Here is a 23,846-nt window from a genome sequence, read left to right as displayed (position 1 = left end):
AAGTAGCCTTGTCGAACTTCACCCTTTTGAATGGTCTTCAATGGGCAAAAATGTACCGCAATGGTCTTAAGCAAAAAAACTTAAAAGGCATCTGGCAGAAGTAAATTCATCCACAAACAATTTTATATACATCTTAAATGACCACATTTTCACGCATTTGATGATATAATCGTCAAGCCCATTCAAAAGATCTGGGGACTGCCCCCGGAAGTATGTTGTAATGCCGCATCACTTTCATAGCCTATACTAAGCAAAAAGTTATTTTAGATATTCAAGTCACAACAGCTATAAAAGGTCAAAGCGTAGGTAATGAAGAGACGAAATTAGGTGATTTCAAAATGATTTCAGAAAACATAAAAAGGCATATAAGACAATATTATACCCTATCAATTGCAACAATTAAACATGGTGAATTTTTACAAACTCTCACCATAAAATATTAACACCCTATCATAATTTCATAAATATAGACCTGGCTACAACTCTCTAACAACACACTCATGTGAGCAGTCTGCTTTGAGGTGGCTATCCATTATGAACATTTTGAACTATAGTGCAAAGTTCAAGGTCTTTTATATTTTACATTTACATTTTAGTCATTTAGCAGACGCTCTTATCCAGAGTGACTTACAGTTAGTGCATACATTTTCATACTGGCCCCCCATGGGAAACAAACGCACAACCCTGGCGTTGCAAGTGCCATGCTCTACCAACTGAGCTACAGGGGACTACATACTTTTTATATACTTTAAGATTGAGAGCCCTCAGTGACACTCCATTAAATCACATTGTTTAACAAAAATAATAAGTGAATCCAGTAAAACACAGCATTGATCACTTGCATTTTATTTGAGCTCCAGTGTTATATACTGTAGCAGCATTACCACAATCATTTAACATTCTTGTACTGTAGATGGCACTCTATTGTCATAAATCATCCCAGTTTCCCCGTCGTTTTGTTGTGCGCAAAAAGCAGCAAAAATGTTACATGATGAACATCCCTGGATAAGATATAAATTCACCAAATCTCCATTAACACATATAATCACTCTTATTCATGGGGCATACATAATACTTATACTTAAAGTACATTATATTGAAATGATCTCATGGTCAAGTTATACAAGCTAGATAATAAGCAAGGTTTTAAGACTTTTTTTTTGTCCCTTAGATATCTAGGGCTGTAATGTAATGTGTCTGAACAAGGCAAGACCTGTGTTCTGTGGATACTTTATCAAAAATGTTTCAGAAGTTAAAGTACATAAGACTGAATCCCTGAACCAGATTAGTTAAGTCTAATTATTTTATTTAAAACATATCATCCAACCCATGTAACTATCCATTTCTAACTCCAGTTTTCTTAAATAAAAGGTCAGTTCTGCTCAACATCTAAGACTACATAGGATCAGTATTATTTGAAGAGGGGTTGAAATATCTGGCGAGTGCTTTTTTAATATAATTAATTCTATCAATTGTATGACCATCATTTCTTAAAACATAAGATTAATAAAAATCGAATGAAATGCATAGAACAGAAGTGGCATGTTTGCATTTGTATAGTAAGTAACATGCATGATATATAATTGTCTGGAGTTCCCCTTCACAGAACTAGTAATCAAATGAATGAACCTTCAGCTGTCCAGTATTGTTGTCAATAAGATCGACTTTAAATCAACCTAAATGTGTTACTGTGTTGCATATTCGTTTACATTTACAATAGCTGTGATATTTAGAAAAACATTTGTGTAACTCTATAAAACACACACCCACAAAAGGCTCACATTAAACTGACTTAAAATTGAAATAAAGAGATAAATGGTCATGCAGTGTGCCAACTTCTTTCCATTATGAATACTGCAACATCGTAGGTTTCACCACTGCTCACCTGCTAGTCCCAGTTTAGACTCAATGTCCCCTTCAACCAAACACTTCAGCCTTCATAGAAATGTTTGAAGAAATTCTCATCTCTACCTTTCATGAAAATGCTGAGGCACACACAGTGACTTTTTAAACAGCCTCAAGACAGCCAAATGACTAGCTCAACTAAAGTAGTCCAAAGAATAAGATGCTAAAGCTTTTTTGGCAGGAGATTATGCTTGGAATGAGAGGCCTGCCAATAAGCACAAGGACAGGAATGAGTGCTTCAGTTTACAGGTAGGTTCACCGCTACAGGTTTGCAAATGGGAAGCATACAATACAATGCATATCTTTGAGATTTTAACAAGGAATAAACCTACATTTCTAAGGGACTGTGATCTTTGGAGATCTCATAGAACCATCTGTACTTCACTGGTGAAAAAACCCAACAACATTTTATTAAAAGCAAACAAACAAATCTTGCAGCTTTGTGGATTACAGCAATATGTGGAGGAATGTCTGCCTTCTGAGTGGAAAACTCAGAGCCAAGAGCCTGGGAAGAGAGCAGGGAGAGCACAGGAAGTGACTAAAATGGGCCAAACAAAAATAATAAATAGAGCGTGCCAACCAGCTGATCTGGTAACCCATTAGTACTGGGCCCATTGTTACAGACTGTACCCAATGCTTAAAGGACTCGCCCGATTAACTGCCCTGGGCTGCAGTGGTACTCATTCCAAATTCTGCTGTCTGGAACATTGAGTTTTTTTATTTTGTTTTAATCTGTCAAATTTGCTCATCTCACATAAAATCATTTTAATAGAGATGTCAACTATGTACATTATTACAAGCATGATATTTTTTATCAAAAGCTAAATATGAACATCACAGATGTGTCTGAATGCAGAGACGAGGCAATCCATGCCACCAGCCTCTGACAGGTTTTGTGCTAATGTTTGGTTCACCTGAGGACCTGCATAATGAAATGCCTCCTGGGAAACAATCACTCACTAAAATATACAAACGCTGCCTCTTCTCTGCAACATAGAATGTTATATAATTTATACTAAACACTCACATTGGTGTGATTCCAGAGCATACTACTGTGCTCAAACAAGACTAATATTTGGGCCGTTATGGCCTATACACCTTTGTTATTGAGAGGGATTCCAGTAACCTCTCAGGAAAAGGGGGCAGACTTACTTCACTGTGTGGTCAAAATAACTGAACTACTAAACTAATGCAGACTTTGAGTGGCGCAGAGGTTTGAATGAAGACCTATCTAAAGTGAAAATACCCAGCACAACATTTAGGGGTTGAGCCAAAAGGGAATGATGCACTACTGTATGTAACTCTCAGAACTGCATTTCCAACACAGAACAGAAAAAGGTTTAGGCTAGCTCAGACTATAGGCACATTGTATGATGCCAACCTTCTGGCCAAGGAAAAATAACAATATGGTCCTATTTCAGTACATTTGGTTTTGACATCAGTGGTTTCTTGCTATGATTGATGAAAAGGTAACATATAAAGACCATATGATTATGATAATGGAGATAACAATGATGATCAATCCAATCCATTTCTATTAAGGACATGGAAACCACAAAAAGCTTTGAAGTAGTGGCAGCCTTCAATGATAAAGAGGCACTTTGAAAGCGCAATTGTGTCTACTGTGCAGCAAAACTCAGGAATGTGTTCAATCAAACAGTCCTTTATAAATACACAAGGAAATAAAACAAGCAAACAGCTATGTGTCTCTTCCGAATCCATAAAACGCAAGCCCTGGTAAGCAAGTCAAACAAATAAAAAGTTCCCATATCAGATCTATAAACATACTGTATGAATGTAGCCCAACATAATAATAAAAATACTGTCACCAGATAGTGATAGACGAAGTTGGTAGTGTTGTGTGCTTAGTGAACAGGTGATTTGGGAAAAGGGCCTGTTGCCATCTGAAGATGCCCTTTTCTCTGCATTACTGGAAAGACTAATCATCTCTGGGCAGCTCCTGTTCATGTAACAGCCTCCACTCCTCTAATGAATGACACTGCGAAATAGAAGGGCTTGCTTGGTAGGAAAGTGAAGGGTAAGGAGTGCCACGGTCTACCACAGCAAGTCTTTCAAACTTCCTCCATTGCAGTGACTTCCCTTTGAATTATTATACAAAAGCACACACAGATATAAATTATGAACACGATGTCGCCTCCATGATGAGGCTTTTTGCATTGATTCCACAGGAGAGCAAGGAGCCTCTAGTACAGGTGTGGTCACATTGTGGTCTACCCCCTCCACAGCCCTTCCTCAGTCTGGGCCTGCTGTCCCAGCCTCTCGCTCCATCTGCTGCTTGGTCAGGAAGTACTTAAAGAACTCATAGACTGACCATGCGATGGCAGTGGAGGGCATCTGGTATATGACCCGGGCCTGGATCCCTTTGAAGAAGGCAGCCATGCCACCGAGGCGATACACTGTCCTGAAGGCATTGGCCATGCCTGTGAGGTGACCACTGATGTGCATGGAGCTGAGCGCTACGTTCTCCTGTGTGTTGAGCAGGGTCTTACACACGTCTAGCGGGGTGGTTATGGCTGCAGACACAGCCCCCGCCGCAGCCCCAGACAGTATGTGGCTGCTGGGGTGGTACTGTCTGTGGGGGTTGAGGCGCTCCTGCATCAGCTCATAGGTCATAAAGTGGACCGCCTGGAAGGGAATGTTCATGGCCAGCTGTGTGCTGTAGCTGCGGTAGAAGGCTGCGAGCCCCTCAGTGCGCTGTATAGTCCGAACACAGTCCAACAGGTTCCGGTAGGGAGAGTTGTACATCTGCATCCGCTGTTTCACCACTAAAACACCATTAAAAGACAGCACCACCACACAGACAGGGAAATTAAGAGAAGGGGGTTAATATACTGTACAAATCTAACACTCCAAAGCCCCCTTTGAAAGCCTTACCTTCAGCTGGGTTCATGACCGCGTCATGCAGCACAGTGGCCACACAGCCTGCCAGTCCTAGTTGGAACAAACACAGAGTCAGTCAGGCCTCCGCATGTTACCACCCATCAACATACAATACCTCACGTAATAATACATCAGTTCTCACCAAGCCAATTGTTTATACTGTTAGTTTATCAAAACTGCCAACACAACTACAACTATGGGGCCCCGTGTAGCTCAGTTGGTAGAGCATGGCGCTTGCAACGCCAGGGTTGTGGGTTCGATTCCCACTGGGGGCCAGTATGAAAAAAAATAAAAAAATATGCACTCACCTAACTAAGTCGCTCTGGATAAGAGCGTCTGCTAAATGACTAAAGATGTAAACTACCAAAACAATTAACTTCTTCCTGTGCCATGTTCCCTGACCTTCCAGTGTGTAGTGTGAGTTAGAATTCCAAGGGAAACAGAACTGTACTGCACCATTGGCTATGTGGCTGTTTCCTCCATTCTGAATGACCTCGCTGAGTGTGTGCTTGACACGTTCGTAGCAGGCAAAGTAGATGGCGTGGGCAGGGCCGGCCCCCAGCATTGTGATGTTGAGGCCCCTTAGGGGTCTGAGGAGACCCTCCGTCCGGACGATCCTTCTTAGGGCCTCGTACACGCTGCTGTACTGAGCCTTAGGGTCTGGCTGCAAACTCTGCATCCTGGTCTGGAGAAAGAAGGATATTTGAAGTGAGAGACCCTAGCTTCTCATGAAGTAGTCTATACAACCTGCTAAACTACAGACTATAGTCAAACCTCCACACTCACCTGGGTTTCGGAGGTTATAGTTTCTCCAGTGATTTTATGTCTCGCCATGTTTTTGATCATGTCTGTTCTTGGCAGAACTCATGTCCTTTCTGAGTGATGTGTGTGTGTGTGTGTGTGTCCCAGGCCTAGGGTGGGGGGCTGTGGCAGTTCACTGTTATACCCTGCCATGCCAAGTTATTTGGACAGCACAAACAATGATTTTATTTGGCCCAAAATGTAGTGCAGCCCAAAAGACATGCCATGTTTTATTGTTCTTAGCATTTTGCCTTGTGTTCCCCCCCCCCCCCCAATAATAAAATATCAATTAAATTTCCTACAGATACATCTGGCTTGAGGGATTCATAAAACTTTGAGGTGAAGTTTGTCAAACTGAACTAAAACTCTACACAAATCACACACATTGTTGAGCACTACCTCAAGGAGCCTGATTCTGCATGTGCCTTCAAGACTAGCTTCTGTAGTCATCTTTTACTTACAGGTGACATTACTTATCTTGCATCTATCTCTCAACGTGTCTTTGAAAGGGTGAATGCAATGCCTTATCTGTAGTCTATACAACTATACACTGAGTATACAAGACATTAATAACACCTGCTCCTTCCATGACAGACTGACCAGGTGAATCCAGGTGAAAGCTATGATCTCTTATTGATGTCACTTGTTAAATCCACTTCAATCTGTGTAGATGAAGGGGAGAAGACAGGTTAAAGAAGGATTTTTAAGGCTTGAGACAATTGAGACATGGATTGTGTATGTGTGCCATTCAGAGGGTGAATGGGCAAGACAAAATATTTAAGTGCCTTTGAACAGGGTATGGTAGTAGGTGCCAGGCGCACCAGTTTGTGTCAAGAACTGCACCGCTGCTGGGTTTTTCACGCTCAACAGTTTCCCATGTGTATCAAGAATGGTCCAACACCCAAAGGACATCCAGCCAACTTGACACAACTGTGGGAAGCATTAGAGTCAACATGGGCCAGCATCCCTGAGCAACACTTTCGACCCCTTGTAGAGTCCTTGCCCCGACGAATTGAGGCTGTTGTGAGGGCAAAAGGATGTGCAACTCAATATTAGGAAGGTGTTCCTAATGTTGGGTATATTCAGTATATATTTTACTGTTATTACCTAGGCAAAATGTATGGAATAAGCTAGCCTACCCATCATAACAAGGCACACCAACTAGCCAGAGACACAATTAGACAATTGAACTGAAGAGACAATGACCTTCATTCATTTATCAAACGCATACGTGCAGATTTGCTCAAACAATTCTGTACAAGGACTTTGATTTTGAACCTACTCCAATATTTGGGCAGCCCTGGTCCTCACCTGTTAAGGTTTTTCTGTTAACCTGTTTTCAGCATCTGATCCAAGCCTGGGAGAACAGAGAGGTATTGTCACAAGCTGACAAATGAGTTAGCCTAGTGAGCGTACTTTTGTAAACAAAAAGGATCTACTCAGGAAAACCTGGCTCACTGAAGTGCCTCACTATTTAACAATGTAGGCCTAATCCTTGAGCGAGTTAGGATTCAGCCCTTAGTTAACAGCAGCAGGCCTACTGCATGTCTGTAGCTTACCTCCCTATTATGTTATTATCTCAACCTCCTCATCCAAGTAATTCCATCTACTTAGCAACTTTGCTCTAGAGAAACCACAACACATTACAGCTTCACAGGATTATCTCTGCATGATATCAGTTAGGCTGCATGATGTACTGTATAATAGACATATATAAAATGTTGAAGGTTTATACATGTATATTTAATACTATTTACTTTAACAATATAATCACATTCCTGCAGAAGTGCTACTGTAGTTGAGCTCTAAGGGGGAGGGGGGGGGGGACCACACAAGCAGTTGATATGTGTGGAGAATGAGATACCCCTGCAGACGGTAGTAGTGTGACCCTGCACCCTGGGAAGGGGAGCAGGCTCAGAGCTGTAATACTGATACATGTTGGACCTCTGCCCAGGTGCTGGCCACCCCCTGTCAGAGCCTCCTTTAAGTGATAAGTAAAGTGTCCCCTCCCCTCTTAAGCATCACTGAAGTGAGACGTTTCTAAAAACAAATTGAGCGATGTGGTGAAGAAAGAGTACAGAATGAGACTGTGCTGTCAAACATTTTTCTATTTTTCTATACTCTACGCTCATTAAGTACTTCTGGGCTCAGCCTTGCAGAGAGAGACTTTGCCTGCCTCTGTCTGTAATCATTTGGCCACTTGACAAAACAGAGCTTGCTTTATCCCAGTTGGCGTTTATCACAGCCTCTGGCAATTACAACGCCTCTGGCAATTAAAATGGCTACTCTTTCTGGCTGTGCCAAAGAACTAGGAAACTAGCCTATTGATCGAATATTAGACAAACTTGGTGACCTTATTTCATCTGGTTTATTTTCTCACCTTGTCCGACAACTAAGTAATGTAAAATCTCCAACAATGTAATAATTAGGAGAAATAAATCTGCTGCATGACACACAATGAGTCATTTGTTTGCGTTGTTCTACTGCAACTGATCTTAGTTTACTACCAGGAAATGCATTCCTGATGGGCTTAAAAGGCACAGTGCAGTCAAAGGCGTGATATTTTGAGTGTTTTATATATATTTCCACACTATGACGTAGGAATAATACTGAAATTGTGAAAATGATGATAATGCCCTTTTAGTGTAAGAGCTGTTTGAAAAGGCCGCTGGAAATTTCAGCCTGCTTTGGTGGGATGGAGTTTTGGCCTGCCTGGAGACATCATCAGGCGGTATAAGTTAGACTAATAACAAAGTGGGTTCCAAACCTCTCTGCCAATAACAGCTAGTTCAGGTTACATATCCCTCCCATTAGTCTCATCCAATTAGGCACCTCACTTAGGCAGTCCTAGCAAAATGCTTGCTTGAGAAATTGCTCTTCACTAAGAAGCGCTATATATATTTTTTTTAACCATTTTAATTGAAAACATATCGCAGTAAGGTACTTAATTGTTAAATATACATTATTTGATATTGAGATAAAAACAGCTACATTGGATCTTTAAGACATACTTCATAAGAGGAAGCAGTAGATCTCAAAATAAAATAACACGATTTGGTGATGACACAGTAATAAAACTATTAGTAAGTATATGCTACCAGGATCTAAGGCTAGGCTAACTCTCTGTGAAGTCATAACAAAAGTATACCACAATTCCCATCTCCAATACATCCATGTGATCAACTCAAATAGTTTCGGTAACTGTATTTCTTAGCTAAGATTTTGGTTTTAAAAAACTCTTCACTTTCAGTTAACATTAATGGCACCCTTCCAACTGGCGAGGAGGAAGGGGACCCATTGGGCACTGGATTGGAAAAATTGCACCAGCTCATCCTGCTTATTTTGGGCTGGAGAGAAAAGCAGGGCTGGCGACAGCCAAATTCATTAAGGTTCTATGGCCAGCATAAGAAGTACTGTTTTTTCCCCACTCTTCCATGACAATGAATGGAGGTTGTAGTGTAGACATGGGGCAGGGAATCCCTGTTTCTGTGTGACACCGCTGCTTTAACTCTTCAGCAGGGAGTGACTTCATCAGCAGCAAGCTAACATCAGAAGCCTGAGAAACCTCAAACTGTAGGGGTTAAAGTCACCCTACCGTGATAGAACTGGGAGACCAGAACCTACTGGAGGCTATGGACGTCAGTGTATTCTGTGTTTCTTTTACATGAAAAGTAATGATTAAATATTTGTGCATGGCATGAGTGTAAATGCACTTCAGGAGTGCATCCCATGGCTAGCAGAGGCTGTATGGCAGTTTGCTAATCAGCTGTAAAAGAGAAAGATAGTGCACACACCCTTTTTCTGTATGTGACTGATTCCAAATGCTTACACACTTGGAGATGAAGATAACACCCAACACTTCTAGTAGTAGCACAGAGAGGGACGTATAGTTACTCCCTACAACTCTCCCACAAATAGAAAGTAAGGATAGCCCAGGTCCTGTGGTGTCATTCATGTAGGTCCTAAATCTAGTACATGGGTAATTGTTTTATGAATTCATGTAGCCTTTGTGAATTCTCAAGTTTGTTTGTCCACACTCAAAAATAAAGATTGTCAGTTATAACAATCATTATTACAAAGGAAAGTCAACAACCAGGTTATTGTTTCCTTACTTTACCAAGACTTGGTCAACACTTTCCTGCACTGTCACACGTCTCTCCTGAGACGAGAAATCCCCCTGGTGCCCTCTTTCTTCATCCCGTCTTCTCTGTGATTGCTTAATAGCCTCTGAGAAATGTCAGCCACTGAATAGGCCAAGCCCAATGACATACAATTGAAGTGATGAGCTTTTTTGTTGTTGTCATGTTTCCCCATGTCACTAAACTTTTAGACCTAAGATACAGTATTTTTGTGGACAATTAGAAGTAGGCCTATAGGATATCTACATAACTCTAAACTATTCCTTCATAAAAAATAAGTTTATAGCATGGTCGTCCACGAAATGAGTTCCTTTTGCATCCCTTTGATACGTTAAGTAGAAATTGTGCACCAATATTTAATTTTAAGAGGAATAAAGACTTGCTAAAGTGCCAAAATGCAGCATTTTGATATGTCCCTCTGTGCATCCTCTAACTTCTAGAAAGATTAACCCACTTAACCCCAACATTTATCCAAGTTTTCACCAACATTATTGTAAAGCCCTAGTTATTTTGTTGCTTTGACAGTGATTTCTGAATATTATTATTTAGTTCATTTGATTAGTGATTCATTTTAAGGTTAAAAAAAACCTGTCCTCCATTTTAAGGTCAACCTTGTTACGTGAACTGAACTCTCATTTTAATTTGGTGAAACTATTCCTTTTGAGAAAAAAAATGTCTAAAAGAAACATTGAACATCTAATAGCCAAATCATAGTGTAAAAGCAGGTGAGCTGGATCTACTCTAACTACTACTCCATTTACTGGTGGAACACTGAATGGGTCGAGCATAACACGTCAGCCCTGTTACCCATAGACAGGCTAGACATTTTTTAACAATGTACATTTTTTTATGAAGCTTGCATTCAATTGCCCCGTCACAAGGGGATTTAGGGATGATTTAAGATGAAGTCGTCAACTTTTTTTGTGTGTTTTTTTCGAGATGGGAAAACATGTTTTTTTAGTGAACATGTGATCTTTATGACAGAATTATAAAATTTGGTGAAATAAAACGTTTTTTCACTAAGTTACTGCACTCAAAAGGCACCTAATTGGTGGAACAATGTGGCTATGTTTGGCTGTGTGTTGACCAGACGTGTAAAGTCTGGCTCTAAAACCTTCAGTTGTAAGACGGACAGCGTGAAAGGTCCAACTACAGATTCTTGCAGTTACAGAGGAGGAAGTGGCGACAATGGCTTGTGTAACCCTGTTGAATAGACACACAGGCTAATTTGGCTCCATGTCCGATCATCTCATTCTGATGGTCTGACTGAGATTTAAAAAGTTGGACTATGTAGCCTATACCTTTTTTGCCACAAGCTTTATTCTGTGTAGGGTGTTCTCTGTTGATGTGTCAAGTCAAAAGTGTTTCTATGTACATGCAATGTACTTCAATAAATGTGTATGAATGAACTTCACTGAATGAGCTGGGAAATAATAACAACCGGTATGCAATGAGGGGGCATAGCAGGGGACAAAGTTCACAGCCACTTAAACTTAACTTGTATGTCCTCATATTATAGGTTACCTAGAAGCCCATAAACTTTGACTCTAGTCCAGGAATAAACAATTTGGTTTAGTATATTTTACATTGAACCGTGAAACAATATTAACCACTATCTACAGTTTGCCACAGTGTCAATTACATTTGAGCACCTTTGACAGCTCTAACCTGGCGCACAGCCATGTGACCGTCACCTTTTTGCCTCAATTGTCTGACAATCAGTTTAGTAAGTTCAGATGTGGGTACAGTCAAGAATTGTATAGAACAAATGGGCACTCTGTGTGGGCAATGTCAGAGAGTTATGTCTACATGTGCAGGCTTCACTCTGAACTTGAAGGCTGATGGTTTTGAAAGTTTTAGCAAACAAGCTAGCTAACTAAGCTAGTTAGCAGTTGTAGCTAAGTGTGCGGCTAAATACTGGAAAAGTTCAATTGCATGATGTTTCATTAATTAACAGGGCCAGTACGTTCAGGGAGACGGGGTATTTCACATATGCGAGCGAGTGTATTGCTATGCAAAGGCATGTCTCATAACGCGTAAGTTAGCTGGCTAGTAGCTGGCTAATTAGCGCTAGCGTCTAGCCAACTACCTAGCGTTCACACATGTAAAACTGGTAAGGTTATTTCCTCCCCTGCTTGCTGATGAGCTGGAACGCAGAAATGCATAATGATACGAATGAAAATGGTTATTGAGCCCATCACTTGGTTGACAGTTGTTGATGGGCTAGCTAGCTAGCTAGCATGCCTACCTTGACAGAGTCCACGGGGTACATCACGGTGTGCTCCAGGATTCCAGCCACGGCTCCGGCTGTCATGTGGATTGTCAATGAGGCATGAGGTGGCAAACTCTCGTAGTCACCGTCGCCTTCCGAAAGCTCTCCATCTTTACCTTTAATCTCCGACATCTCCAAGGTTGCCACCACCGGGTCAGCGCACAACTCCATGCGGGGGAGACTGATCAAAATGAGATCTTTACACACAAGCACTAAATCGGCGGCATGGATAACCACAACATCATCAACGAGTTCGAGCGCCTAGATGACGTCAAAAGAATACACGATAGCTGTCTAGTTTGAGCAATGAACATCCAGAAAATCGAAAATGAGGCGGGACCAACAGCCGGAATTGTCCAATGAAAAGTAGCCCGCAAGTGATAGCCTGTTCACAGAATTGACAGAGCTTTTCAATGAGGGGGTTCGATTAATCTCGTCCTGGCGCTCTTGTGTGCGTGTTTTGCACCGGCTGCAAATTGATCGCATTCGATTTGGAACCGGGCTGCCTCCCAGACCTGAGCCAGATGCCCCGCTCTGTCCGACCGCGAAGTCTGCTCAAAACAAAAATGATTTAGTTAAACACGTGGGATTAGTAGGCTTCTGTGTTTTCCCATGCAAAGGGGATTGCTTTTGATAAAAACGGTTAATCTGCCTTCCCAATGAAAACTTCTAACATTTGTTTTATGGAAAATACATGTTGTATGTTTCTGGAAGATGCATCATGCTGCTGCTTTGTTGACAACATAACTGAGCCCTGCAGATTACTGTTCAAATTGAGAAAGGCACTCCTCTCTCCCGCTTTCGGCCAATGAAGTGATGGGCCATTGACCAGTTCAACCCTCGGCAGCTTAAATAATTCCCTCATTGACCATAATATGGACAAAATGGTCACAAAGGTCATTGATCCCTGTCTATTTCAAAAGTAATACATTTTTACCCTTATTAAAACATAACCTACAATGCCAATATAATACAGCATGTGGCATGAGGAAGCACTCATAATATCATCAACATGAGCAGAGGGCTGCTAGCATGGAGAAGCCTACAAGGAGTGGAAACAGGCTAGGCTGCTGCATATTAAAACTCCTGCTGATGTATGTCATGATGATAGTGATGTAGCACATTCTTTTCTGAGCCTTTTTTTTCTATGAAGTTTATTTGTCAATGGTAGGCCTACTTATGATGTTTAATGCATACGGCACTGCATATGCCATATTGCATAAAGGTAAACTTAAATAAGAAATACTTTTTTTTAATGATTTGTTTTGGTGGTATGTAGGGTGTATTCTTCACCGAGGGCGGGTGCCTTGGTGTGTAGATTAGCAGGGTTGTGGTCCCCTTATCACACAACATCTGTTTAGTAAATGGTAGTAAAGCAATCTGAAACAGACAATGTTCAACCTCACCCTTTTTAGTAGAAGTGTGTCTGCCCCATTTGTGGTTTCCTATGTGGTTTTCCCAGACCAACAAGCCTGTATGATTGAGACTTGAGACTTGTTGCTTTGAAGTTACAGATATAGGAACTTAATTTGAGCCAGTTTGCTATAGCAGGAAAATAATCATGCAGGCTGCAGCAACAGGAAATTTGAATTATTATGTGGATCATAATTACTGGACATTTTTGTAGGGGTTGATACATTTTTCGAAAGGGAAAATTAAGCCTTTTTAAACCTCAAATTCAAATAAAATAAATGTGTATTTGTCATGTGCCGAATACAACAGGTGTAGACTTTACCGTGAAATGCTTACTTACGAGCCCTTAACCAGCAATGCAGAGTTGCAAAAAAGTTAGTACGAAAAATTTGCTAAATAAACTAAAGGAAAAATAGTAAATCAATTTTATAACAATAATGAGGCTATATACAAGGGGTACCGGCACCGAGTCAATGTGCAGGGGTCCAGGGTTAGTCGAGGTAATTGAGGTAATATGTACATGTACAGTACCAGTCAAAAGTTTGAACACACTTACCCATTCCAGGATTTTCTTCAATATTATTCTACAATGTAGAAAATAGTAAAAATAAAGACATCAAAACTATGAAAAAACACATGGAATCATGTAGTAACCAAAAAAGTGTTAAACAAATCAAAATATTATATTTGAGATTCTTCGAATAGCCACCCTTTGCCTTGATGACAGCTTTGCACATTCTTGGCATTCTCTCAACCAGCTTCATGAATGCATTTCAATTAACAGGTGTGCCATGTTAAAAGTTAATTTGTGGAATTTCTTTCCATCTTAATGCCTTTGAGCCAATCAGTTGTATTGTGACAAGCTAGGGGTGGTATACAGAAGATAGCCATATTTGGTAAAAGACCAAGTGGCGCAGTGGTCTAAGGCACTGCATCGCAGTACTAGCTGTGCCACTAGAGATCCTGGTTCAAATCCAGGCTCTGTCGTAGCCGGCCAAGACCGGGAGACCCATGGGGCGGCGCACAATTGGCCCAGCGTCATCCAGGGTATGGGAGGGAATGGCCGGCAGGGATGTAGCTCAGTTGGTAGAGCATGGCGTTTGCAACGCCAGGGTTGTGGGTTCGATTCCCACATGGGGCCAGTATGAAAAAAAATGTATGCACTCACTAACTGTAAGTCGCTCTGGATAAGAGCGTCTGCTAAATGACTAAAATGTAAATATTATGGAAAGAACAGCTCAAATAAGCAAAGAGAAACGACAGTCCATCATTACTTTAAGACACGAAGGTCATTCAATCCTGACATTTTCAAGAACTTTGAACGTTTCTTCAAGTGCAGTCACAAAAAACATAAAGCGCTATGATGAAACTGGCTCTCATGAGGACCGCCACAGGAAAGGAAGACCCAGAGTTACCTCTGCTGCAGAGGATATGTTAATTAGAGTTAACTCTACCTCAGATTGCAGCCCAAATAAATGCTTCACAGAGTTCAAGTAACAGACACATCTCAACATCAACTGTTCAGAGGAGACTGCGTGAATCAGGCCTTCATGGTCGAATTGCTGCAAAGAAACCACTACTAAAGGACACCAATAAGATGAAGAGTCTTGCTTGGGCCAAGAAACACAAGCAATGGACATTAGACTGGTGGAAATCTGTCCTTTGGTCTGATGAGTCCAAATTTGAGATTTCTGGTTCCAACTGCCGTGTCTTTGTGAGACGCAGAGTAGGTGAACGAATGATCTCCGCATGTGTGGTTCCCGCCGTGAAGCATGGAGGAGGAGGTGTGATGGTGCTTTGCTGGTCACACTGTCTGTGATTTATTTAGAATTCAAGGCACACTTAACCAGCATGGCTACCACAGCATTCTGCAGCAATACGCCATCCCATCTGGTTTGGGCTTAGTGGGACTATCATTTGTTTTTCAACAGGACAATGACCCAACACACCTCCAGGCTGTGTAAGGGCTATTTGACCAAGAAGGAGAGTGATGGAGTGCTGCATCAGATGACATTGCCTCCACAATCACCCGACCTCAACCCAATTGAGATGGTTTAAGATGAGTTGGACCGCAGAGTGAAGGAAAAGCAGCCAACAACTGCTCAGCATATGTGGGAACTCCTTCAAGACTGTTGGAAAAGCATTCCTCATGATGCTGGTTGAGAGTATGCCAAGAGTGTGCAAAGCTGTCATCAAGGCAAAGGGTGGCTACTTTGAAGAATCTCAAATATAAAATATATTTTGATTTGTTTAACACTTATTTGGTTACTACATGATTCCATGTGTTTTTTCATAGTTTTGTTGTCTTCACTATTATTCTACAATGTAGAAAATAGTAAAAATAAAAATAAACACTTGAATGAGTAGGTGTGTCCAAACTTTTGACTGGTACTGTAGGTAGGGGTAAAGTAACTATGCATAGATATTAAACAGAGAGCAGCAGCAGCGTATGTGAAGAGTGTGAAGGAATGTGAATGTGTGTGTGTGTGGCGTCAATATGCATGTGTGTGTGTGTGTGTGGTTTGAGTCCAGTGGGTGTCCATCGAGCCTGGGGAAGAGTCAGTGCAAAAAATAAGAAACAAGGGGGTCAACGCAAATAGTCCGGGTAGCCATTTGATTAACTGTTCAGCAGTCTTATGGCTTGGGTTTAGAAACCGCTTTTGGTCCCAGGCTTGCCGCTCCAGTACCGCTTGCCGTGTGGTAGCAGAGAGAATAGTCTATGACTTGGGTGGCTGGAGACTTTGAGAATTTTTAGGGCTTTCCTCTAACACCGCCTGGTATAGAGGTCCTGGATTGCAGGAAGCTCGACCCCAGTGATGTACTGGGCCGTACGCACTACCCTCTGTAGCTCCTTGCGGTTGGATGCCGGGAAGTTGCCATACCAAGCAGTGATGCAACCAGTCAGGATGCTCTCGTCGGTGCAGCTGTAGAACATTCTACAGCCCTGTTGATGTGAATGGGGGCATGCTCGGCCCTCCTTTTCTTGTAGTCCATGATCAGCTCCTTTGTCTTGCTCATGTTGAGGGAGAGGTTGTTGTCCTGGCACCAAACTGCCTCCTCTCTATAGGCTGCCTCATCGTCTTAGGTGATCAGGCCTACCACCGTTGTGTCGTCGGCAACTTAATGATGGTGTTGGAGTTGTGCGTGGCCACGCAGTTGTGGGTGAGCAGGGAGTACAGGAGGGGACTAAGCACACACCTGAGGGGCCCCCTTGTTGAGGATCAGCGTGGCGGATGCGTTGTTGCCTACCCTCACCACCTGGGGGCGGCCCGTCAGGAGGTCCAGGATCAAGTTTTAAATGTCCTGCATTGCAGGAAAGTTCTCCTGCAACAAGGCAATCAAATTAAGATCCTACACCTTTACTTAACTATAATCAATGCAGTTATGGCAGCCATGAAGGCCATGAAGAAGACATGTAGATTAAGTAGCAAGCAACATATTCAGTCATGCTTACTATAGTGGAAGTATTGTTTTCAACATTTAAAATGATATACAAATTATTTTTAGTTATTCAAGTGCACAGATTAGGTTTCAAGTATCAAAGTTTATTCGCCACGTGCACAGGATACAACAGGTGTAAAAGAGTACAGTAAAATTCTTACCTTGAGAGCTCTTTCCCAACAATCCAGTGATAATAATAATCAGAGGCGATTTTAGCATGTAAATATTGGTGGGGGAAAAAAATGGGATGCATGCCAGCAAAGCCACTACACAAACAACACTAAACAATACATTAATTGCACTATAACAGTGACAAACGGTGCCCACAAACTTTTAGGGCCTACATTAAGCTGTCCAAACAGCAGAGGCCCAACAGCAGTCCCAACATCTTACCACTGCTACACCTAGCTATCAGCGGAGCCTTATCTGGCAGCGAAACAGTTCATTCAGCCTCATTTACTGCCTTTAAAAAAACATAGCTGATATGGCTGACTTGCTTAAACAAATGTGGTTTCTAATGACAATTGAGATGTACAAACTATGGCATAAGGGGATGACAAGCGGATAAGAGGCAATCCGTAATTTCGATTAAGACATTAATGAGCGAACTATTTGTTTAGCACTTTTGAAATGTACAGCGACAGAATTCAGAACAGGGCCGTTCTTACAGTGTTCTCCCTGTACACCAAGGCAGAACGGTAGGATAAATAAAGGGGGCATTTAAGCAGACAATGAAAGCGCTTAAAATAATCGATGATTACAATTCTCTAAAACAGGTTATAGGCTACATGTGCACAACCAAGTCAGGACAGTAGGCTAAATTAAGATGGGAAAATATACAAAATTATTAGGGTGAGGCATATGGGCTACTAACAGCTTACTACACAACATACACTTAGTATTACTTTCTTAGCTACAGTATACATATCTCCCTGGCATATTACATAATTTACGCAGCAGCATACAATGCATTTTTGGATTCCCCTTGTTTTGCTGTGCCCACTTGAACAGGAAGGTGGCGCGGACGGTCCTTCGTGGGCAAATGTCATCAAAGTCTGGCATTCTCTGGTTTTATGGTGCTTTCAAGACATCTGGGCACTCGGAAAAAAACAAGGTCGAATCATGATGACGTTATTGATCTTCAGGTCGTAGCTCTAGAAAGAGGCCCGAGTTCCGGATTTACAATTCCGAGTTGGATGACCGTTCAAAAAGTATTTTCCCAGTCGGAGCTAATTTTTTTCCCCAGAGTTCCCAAGTTGTTTTGAACTCACTGAAGTCAAGTTTTCGCAGTTCTGAGTTTCCAGTTGTTTTGAGCACGGCACACATCATGGTTCATTGACAGCATGGCCAATGTTGAATGTTTATCATTTTAAACTTGGAAAAGAGACCCTTAATCCCAGATTTGGGACCACACAGCCACTCCACTGAATAGCAGGCTAGTGATTGCTTTGCAATGCTTGCAGTTAGCCACTGATTACTTCCAAACCACTCATTGTTGAATTTGCGATTTCCAACTTGTTGTGTAATGTTTATGTCCAATGGCTGATGAGCACCGATAAGTTTGATCTATAATTTCTCTTCATATGACAAGGATTAAAAAGGATTTGGCATTAGATTGTCAACTTGACTCATGATGACAAATGCTAGCTAAGATTTTGAAAGTATGATGTTGACATGATCAGTCCAATCAAAGCTACTGTAGATATAATGTGATTTGACGTCATTTCATCTGTGACCAATGACTTTGAGCCTTCTTGGATGGGCACTTCTAATGTAACTCCATTGAAGCACCCAAGGGGCTTGAATTTTGGAGCTCTACCCTTAGACTTGGTGGTGACTACTGTCCCCACGAGTGACAGAACACTGAGCTAATCACGGCGCAACTAAAGAACATTACAGCTAATCACGGCGCAACTAAAGAACATTACAGCTAATCACGGCGCAACTAAAGAACATTACCAACACCTACGCGCCGTATTTCCCCGCTGGCTGCCCCACCACCACAGAAACCACTGAGCAAGACTGAAACACCTGCATTTTGGAGCTGCCTTACTCAAGAAAGCAAAAAAGAGACCATGTTTGTATGCGGCTTTATTAACTCAATGATTATTTTAATTTTTTTAGATTGTTTTCAAACTGATATGTGACACGTATTAATGCCAAAATAACATGCCCCACCTGCCCTGAATGATGGGTCGCCACTGACAATAATCTAGTTAATAATACAAAATAGAATAAAAAATACAAGTATGAACAGAAACCACACAAGAACTACGATGAGAGTTAAAGAACACAATAATGCAAGTATTTACAGGTCAGTGCCAGTACCTTATTCATTGTGCAGGGGTACTGGAGTGGTTGAGGTGTGTTTATACTTAAAAAGTGACTGGTAGTAGGATGTACATGTAAACAGGGCTGAAAAGTGACTGGTAACCAGAATATATAAATAGTTATGGTATTACAATAATGGTAATATATACATGTAAACAGGAGTAATAGTGGCCAATAGCAGCATAAATAGATAAATACTAATGGTAATGGCAATCAATAATCAATTAACAGCAGTATAATGGAGTAATACATCTAATCAATAATCATTTTAGCAGCAGCGTAGCTTGTATCTGAGTGGGTAGAGACCTATGGATGGGCATAGAGTCAGTGTGGATAGTCTGCGGGAGAGCAGTAGTTGTTAGCCATTTAACAGTCTTAAGCCATGGGATAGAAGCTGTTTAGGAGTCTGTTTGTCTGAGCCTTGATGCACCGGTACCACCTGTTGGACGGGAGCATGGAGAACAGTCCACATATGGGTGGCTGGAGTTTTTGGAAATGTTCTGGTCCTTTCTCAGTTGCCATACCAGACAGTGATACAACCAGTCAGGATGCTCTCAATGGTGCCACTGTAAAAGTTCCTGAGGAAAATCGACCCCATCTCACTCCCCTGACCGACAGACGTTCAGCCCCACTGCTGGTCATGTGAGTGGTAGTCATATGAATTAGCCTCGGGTGAATACAAGCCCTTAACAATGTACAGCATATTTACAAGGAGGAGCAGCATATCAATCGTTAAGTTTCAGATACTCTAAAATACCACAATAGGAGTTTATCAGTCACAGCTGGTCTGGAAACTTACAATGGGAGGTTTATTGCTCTAAAACTAACTTTGCAAATGGTCAATCTGTGATGTGTGTTTGAGAGCCATTCTCACATTTTCTACATTACATCTCTCAACAATTCATATCTGGCACTTTGGCAATTCATATCTGGCATTCTGGCATCAGGACAAAATGTGTATATACAGTACATATATACAGTGCCTTCAGAAAGTATTCATACCCCTTGACTTATTCCACATTCTGTGGTGTTACAGCCTGAATTCAAAATGGAAAAATAAAATAAAAAAATCTCAACCATCTACACACAATACCCCATAATGAAAAAGTGAAAATATATTTTTTGAAATCTTAGCAAATGTATTGAAACTGAAATACAGAAATATTTCATTTACATAAGTATTCACACCCCTGAGTAAATACATGTTAGAATCACATTTGTCAGCGATTACAGCTGTGAGTCTTTATGGGTAAGTCTCTTAGAACTTTGAACACCTGGATTGTAAATTATTTCCCCATTATTAGTTTAATAATTCTTCAAGCTCTGTCAAGTTGGTTGTTGATCATTGCTAGACAACCATTTTCAAGTTTTGGCATAGATTTTTATGCCGATTTAAGTCAAAACTGTAACTAGGCCCAATGTTTTTTTTTTTTTTTAACAACTCCAGTGTATATTTAACCTTGTGTTTTAGTTTATTGTCCTGCTGAAAGGTGAATTTGTCTCCCAGGGTCTGTTGGAAAGCAGACTGAACCAGGTTTTCCTCTAGGATTTAGCCTGTGCTTAGCTCTATTACGTTTATTTTTATCCTAAAAAAAACTCCCTAGTCCTTGCCGATGACAAGCATACCCATAACATGATGCAGCCACCACCATGCTTGAAAATATGAAGGGTGGTACTCAGTGATGTTGGATTTGCCCCAAACATAAGGTTTGTATTCAGGACATAAAGTTAATTTCTTTGCCACATTTTTTGCAGTTCTACTTTAGTGCCTTATTGTAAACATGTTTTGGAATATTTTTATTCTGTACAGACTTCCTTCTTTTCACTCTGTCATTTAAGTTAGTATTGTGGAGTAGTTTTTTTTTACCCTTCTACCAATAGGTGCCCTTCTTTGCGAGGCATTGGAATACCTTGGTCTTTGTGGTTGAATCTGTGTTTGAAATTCCCTGCTTGACTGAGGGACCTTACAGATTATTGTATGTGGGGTACAGAGATGAGGTAGTCCTCATTGTGGTCCTCTGTAGCTCAGCTGGTAGAGCACGGCGCTTGTAACGCCAAGGTTGTGGGTTCGATCCCCGGGACCACCCATACACAAATAAATGTATGCACGCATGACTGTAAGTCGCTTTGGATAAAAGCGTCTGCTAAATGGCATATTATTATTATTATTATATATTATAGGTAGTCATTCAAAAATCATGTTAAACACTATTATTGCACACAGATTGAGTCCATGCAACTTATGTGACTTGTTAAGCATATTTTTACTCCTGAACTTATTTAGGCTCGCCATAACAAAGGGGTTGAATAATTATTGACTGAAGACATGTCAGCTTTTCATTTTTTATTAATTTGTAAAAATGTCTAAAAACTTAATTCCACTTTGACATTATGGGGTATTGTGTGTACAGTCGTGGTCAAAAGTTTTGAGAATGACACAAGTATTGGTTTCCACAAAGTTTGCTGCCTCAGTGTTGATGATGGCATTTTGCATATACTCCAGAATGTCATGACAAGTGATCAGATGAATTGCAATTAATTGCCATGAAAATGAACTTAATCCCAAAAAAACATTTCCACTGCATTTCAGCCCTGCCACAAAAGGACCAGCTACCATCATGTCAGTGATTGTCTCATTAACACAGGTGAGAGTGTTGACGAGGACAAGGCTGGAGATCACTCTGTCATGCTGATTGAGTTAGAATAACAGACTGGAAGCTTTAATAGGAGGGTGGTGCTTGAAATCATTGTTCTTCCTCTGTTAACCATGGTTACCTGCAAGGAAACACGTGGCGTCATCATTGCTTTGCACAAAAAGGGCTTCACAGGCAAGGATATTGCTGCTAGTAAGATTGCACCTAAATCAACCATTTATCGGATCATCAAGAACTTCAAGGAGAGAGGTTCAATTGTTGTGAAGAAGGCTGCTGGGCGCCCAAGAAAGTCCAGCAAGTGCCAGGACCGTCTCCTAAAGTTGATTCAGCTGCGGGATCAGGTCACCAGCAGTGCAGAGCTTGCTCAGGAATGGCAGCAGGCAGGTGTGAGTGCATCTGCACGCACAGTGAGGCAAAGACTTTTGGAGGATGGCCTGGTGTCAAGAAGGGCAGCAAAGAAGCCACTTCTCTCCAGGAAAAACATCAGGGACAGACTGATATTCTGCAAAAGGTACAGGGATTGGACTGCTGAGGACTGGGGTAGAGTCATTTTCTCTGATGAATCCCCTTTACGATTGTTTGGGCCATCCGGAAAACACCTTGTCCGGAGAAGACAAGGTGAGCGTTACCATCAGTCCTGTGTCATGCCAACAGTAAAGCATCCTGAGACCATTCATGTGTGGGGTTGCTTCTCAGCCAAGGGAGTGGGCTCACTCACAATTTTGCCTAAGAACACAGCCATGAATAAAGAATGGTACCAACACATCCTCCGAGAGCAACTTGTCCCAACCATCCAAGAACAGTTTGGGGACGAACAATGCCTTTTCCAGCATGATGGAGCACCTTGCCATAAGGCAAAAGTGATAACAAAGTGGCTCAGGGAACAAAACATCGACATTTTGGGTCCATGGCCAGGAAACTCCCCAGACCTTAATCCCATTGAGAATTTGTAGTCGATCCTCAAGAGGCAGGTGGACAAACAAAAACCCACAACTTCTGACAAACTCCAAGCATTGATTATGCAAGAATGGGCTGCCATCAGTCAGGATGTGGCCCAGAAGTTAATTGACAGCATGCCAGGGCGGATTGCAGAGGTCTTGAAAAAGAAGGGTCAACACTGCAAATATATAATCCTGGGATGTTTATTTCTTGGTCTGACAAGAGAAAATCTAAACTATTGTTACTAAACCCTTGCAGAGAAACCACATGATAAAAATCATATCACTTCATTGGTGTGACATTATAGAAGGGGGCATAGCAAGCTTCAAACAGGAAGCTCATCCCGCGAAACACACGGTAAGATCAGTGACATAGCTTATTTTCTGTTTTGATGTTGAGGATATACAGTGGGGAAAAAAAGTATTTAGTCAGCCACCAATTGTGCAAGTTCTCCCACTTAAAAAGATGAGAGAGGCCTGTAATTTTCATCATAGGTACACGTCAACTATGACAGACATTCCTCCAGAAAATCTTTGGAGGGAGTTGAAAGTCCGTGTTGCCCAGCGACAGCCCCAAAACATCACTGCTCTAGAGGAGATCTGCATGGAGGAATGGGCCAAAATACCAGCAACAGTGTGTGAAAACCTTGTGAAGACTTACAGAAAACGTTTGACCTGTGTCATTGCCAACAAAGGGTATATAACAAATTATTGAGAAACTTTTGTTATTGACCAAATACTTATTTTCCACCATAATTTGCAAATAAATTCATTAAAAATCCTACAATGTGATTTTCTAGAAAAAAAAATCTCAATTTGTCTGTCATAGTTGACGTGTACCTATGATGAAAATTACAGGCCTCTCTCATCTTTTTAAGTGGGAGAACATGCACAATTGGTGGCTGACTAAATACTTTTTTTCCCCACTGTAAAACTGTCGTAAATAATGCACTGTGAATTTTGTATTGTGTTTATTACGTTGTTTTTTTTTGTGATGTAAATGTGCATACTATGTACTGGTGCATCAAAATACACAATGTTGCCAATATTA

At 41.3% G+C, this 23,846-nt stretch overlaps 1 protein-coding gene across 2 annotated transcripts; it reads right to left on the bottom strand.

The window, feature by feature from the left end:
- Positions 1-828: 828 nt before the first annotated feature.
- LOC311144448 (mitoferrin-1-like) lies at positions 829-12,291 on the bottom strand. 2 transcript variants are annotated; one of them, XM_084180466.1, is made up of 5 exons: positions 11,995-12,291; positions 5,263-5,491; positions 4,801-4,857; positions 4,150-4,691; positions 829-4,109 (listed from the first exon to the last, which is right to left on the bottom strand). In XM_084180466.1, the coding sequence occupies exons 1-4, from the start codon at positions 12,187-12,189 to the stop codon at positions 4,159-4,161; spliced, it is 1,014 nt and encodes a 337-aa protein (XP_084036592.1). In that variant the 5' UTR covers positions 12,190-12,291; the 3' UTR covers positions 829-4,109; positions 4,150-4,158. The 2 variants fall into 2 exon arrangements, with proteins under 2 accessions (XP_084036592.1, XP_084036593.1); XM_084180467.1 differs by adding an exon at positions 6,919-6,964 and having other exon boundaries at positions 829-4,691; positions 11,995-12,009.
- Between the last annotated feature and the right edge of the window lie 11,555 nt (positions 12,292-23,846).

Source organism: Coregonus lavaretus, assembly GCF_964263955.1.
Source record: "Coregonus lavaretus genome assembly, chromosome: 17".
NCBI lineage: Eukaryota > Metazoa > Chordata > Actinopteri > Salmoniformes > Salmonidae > Coregonus > Coregonus lavaretus.
This window is presented reverse-complemented; position numbering and strand designations above follow the sequence as displayed.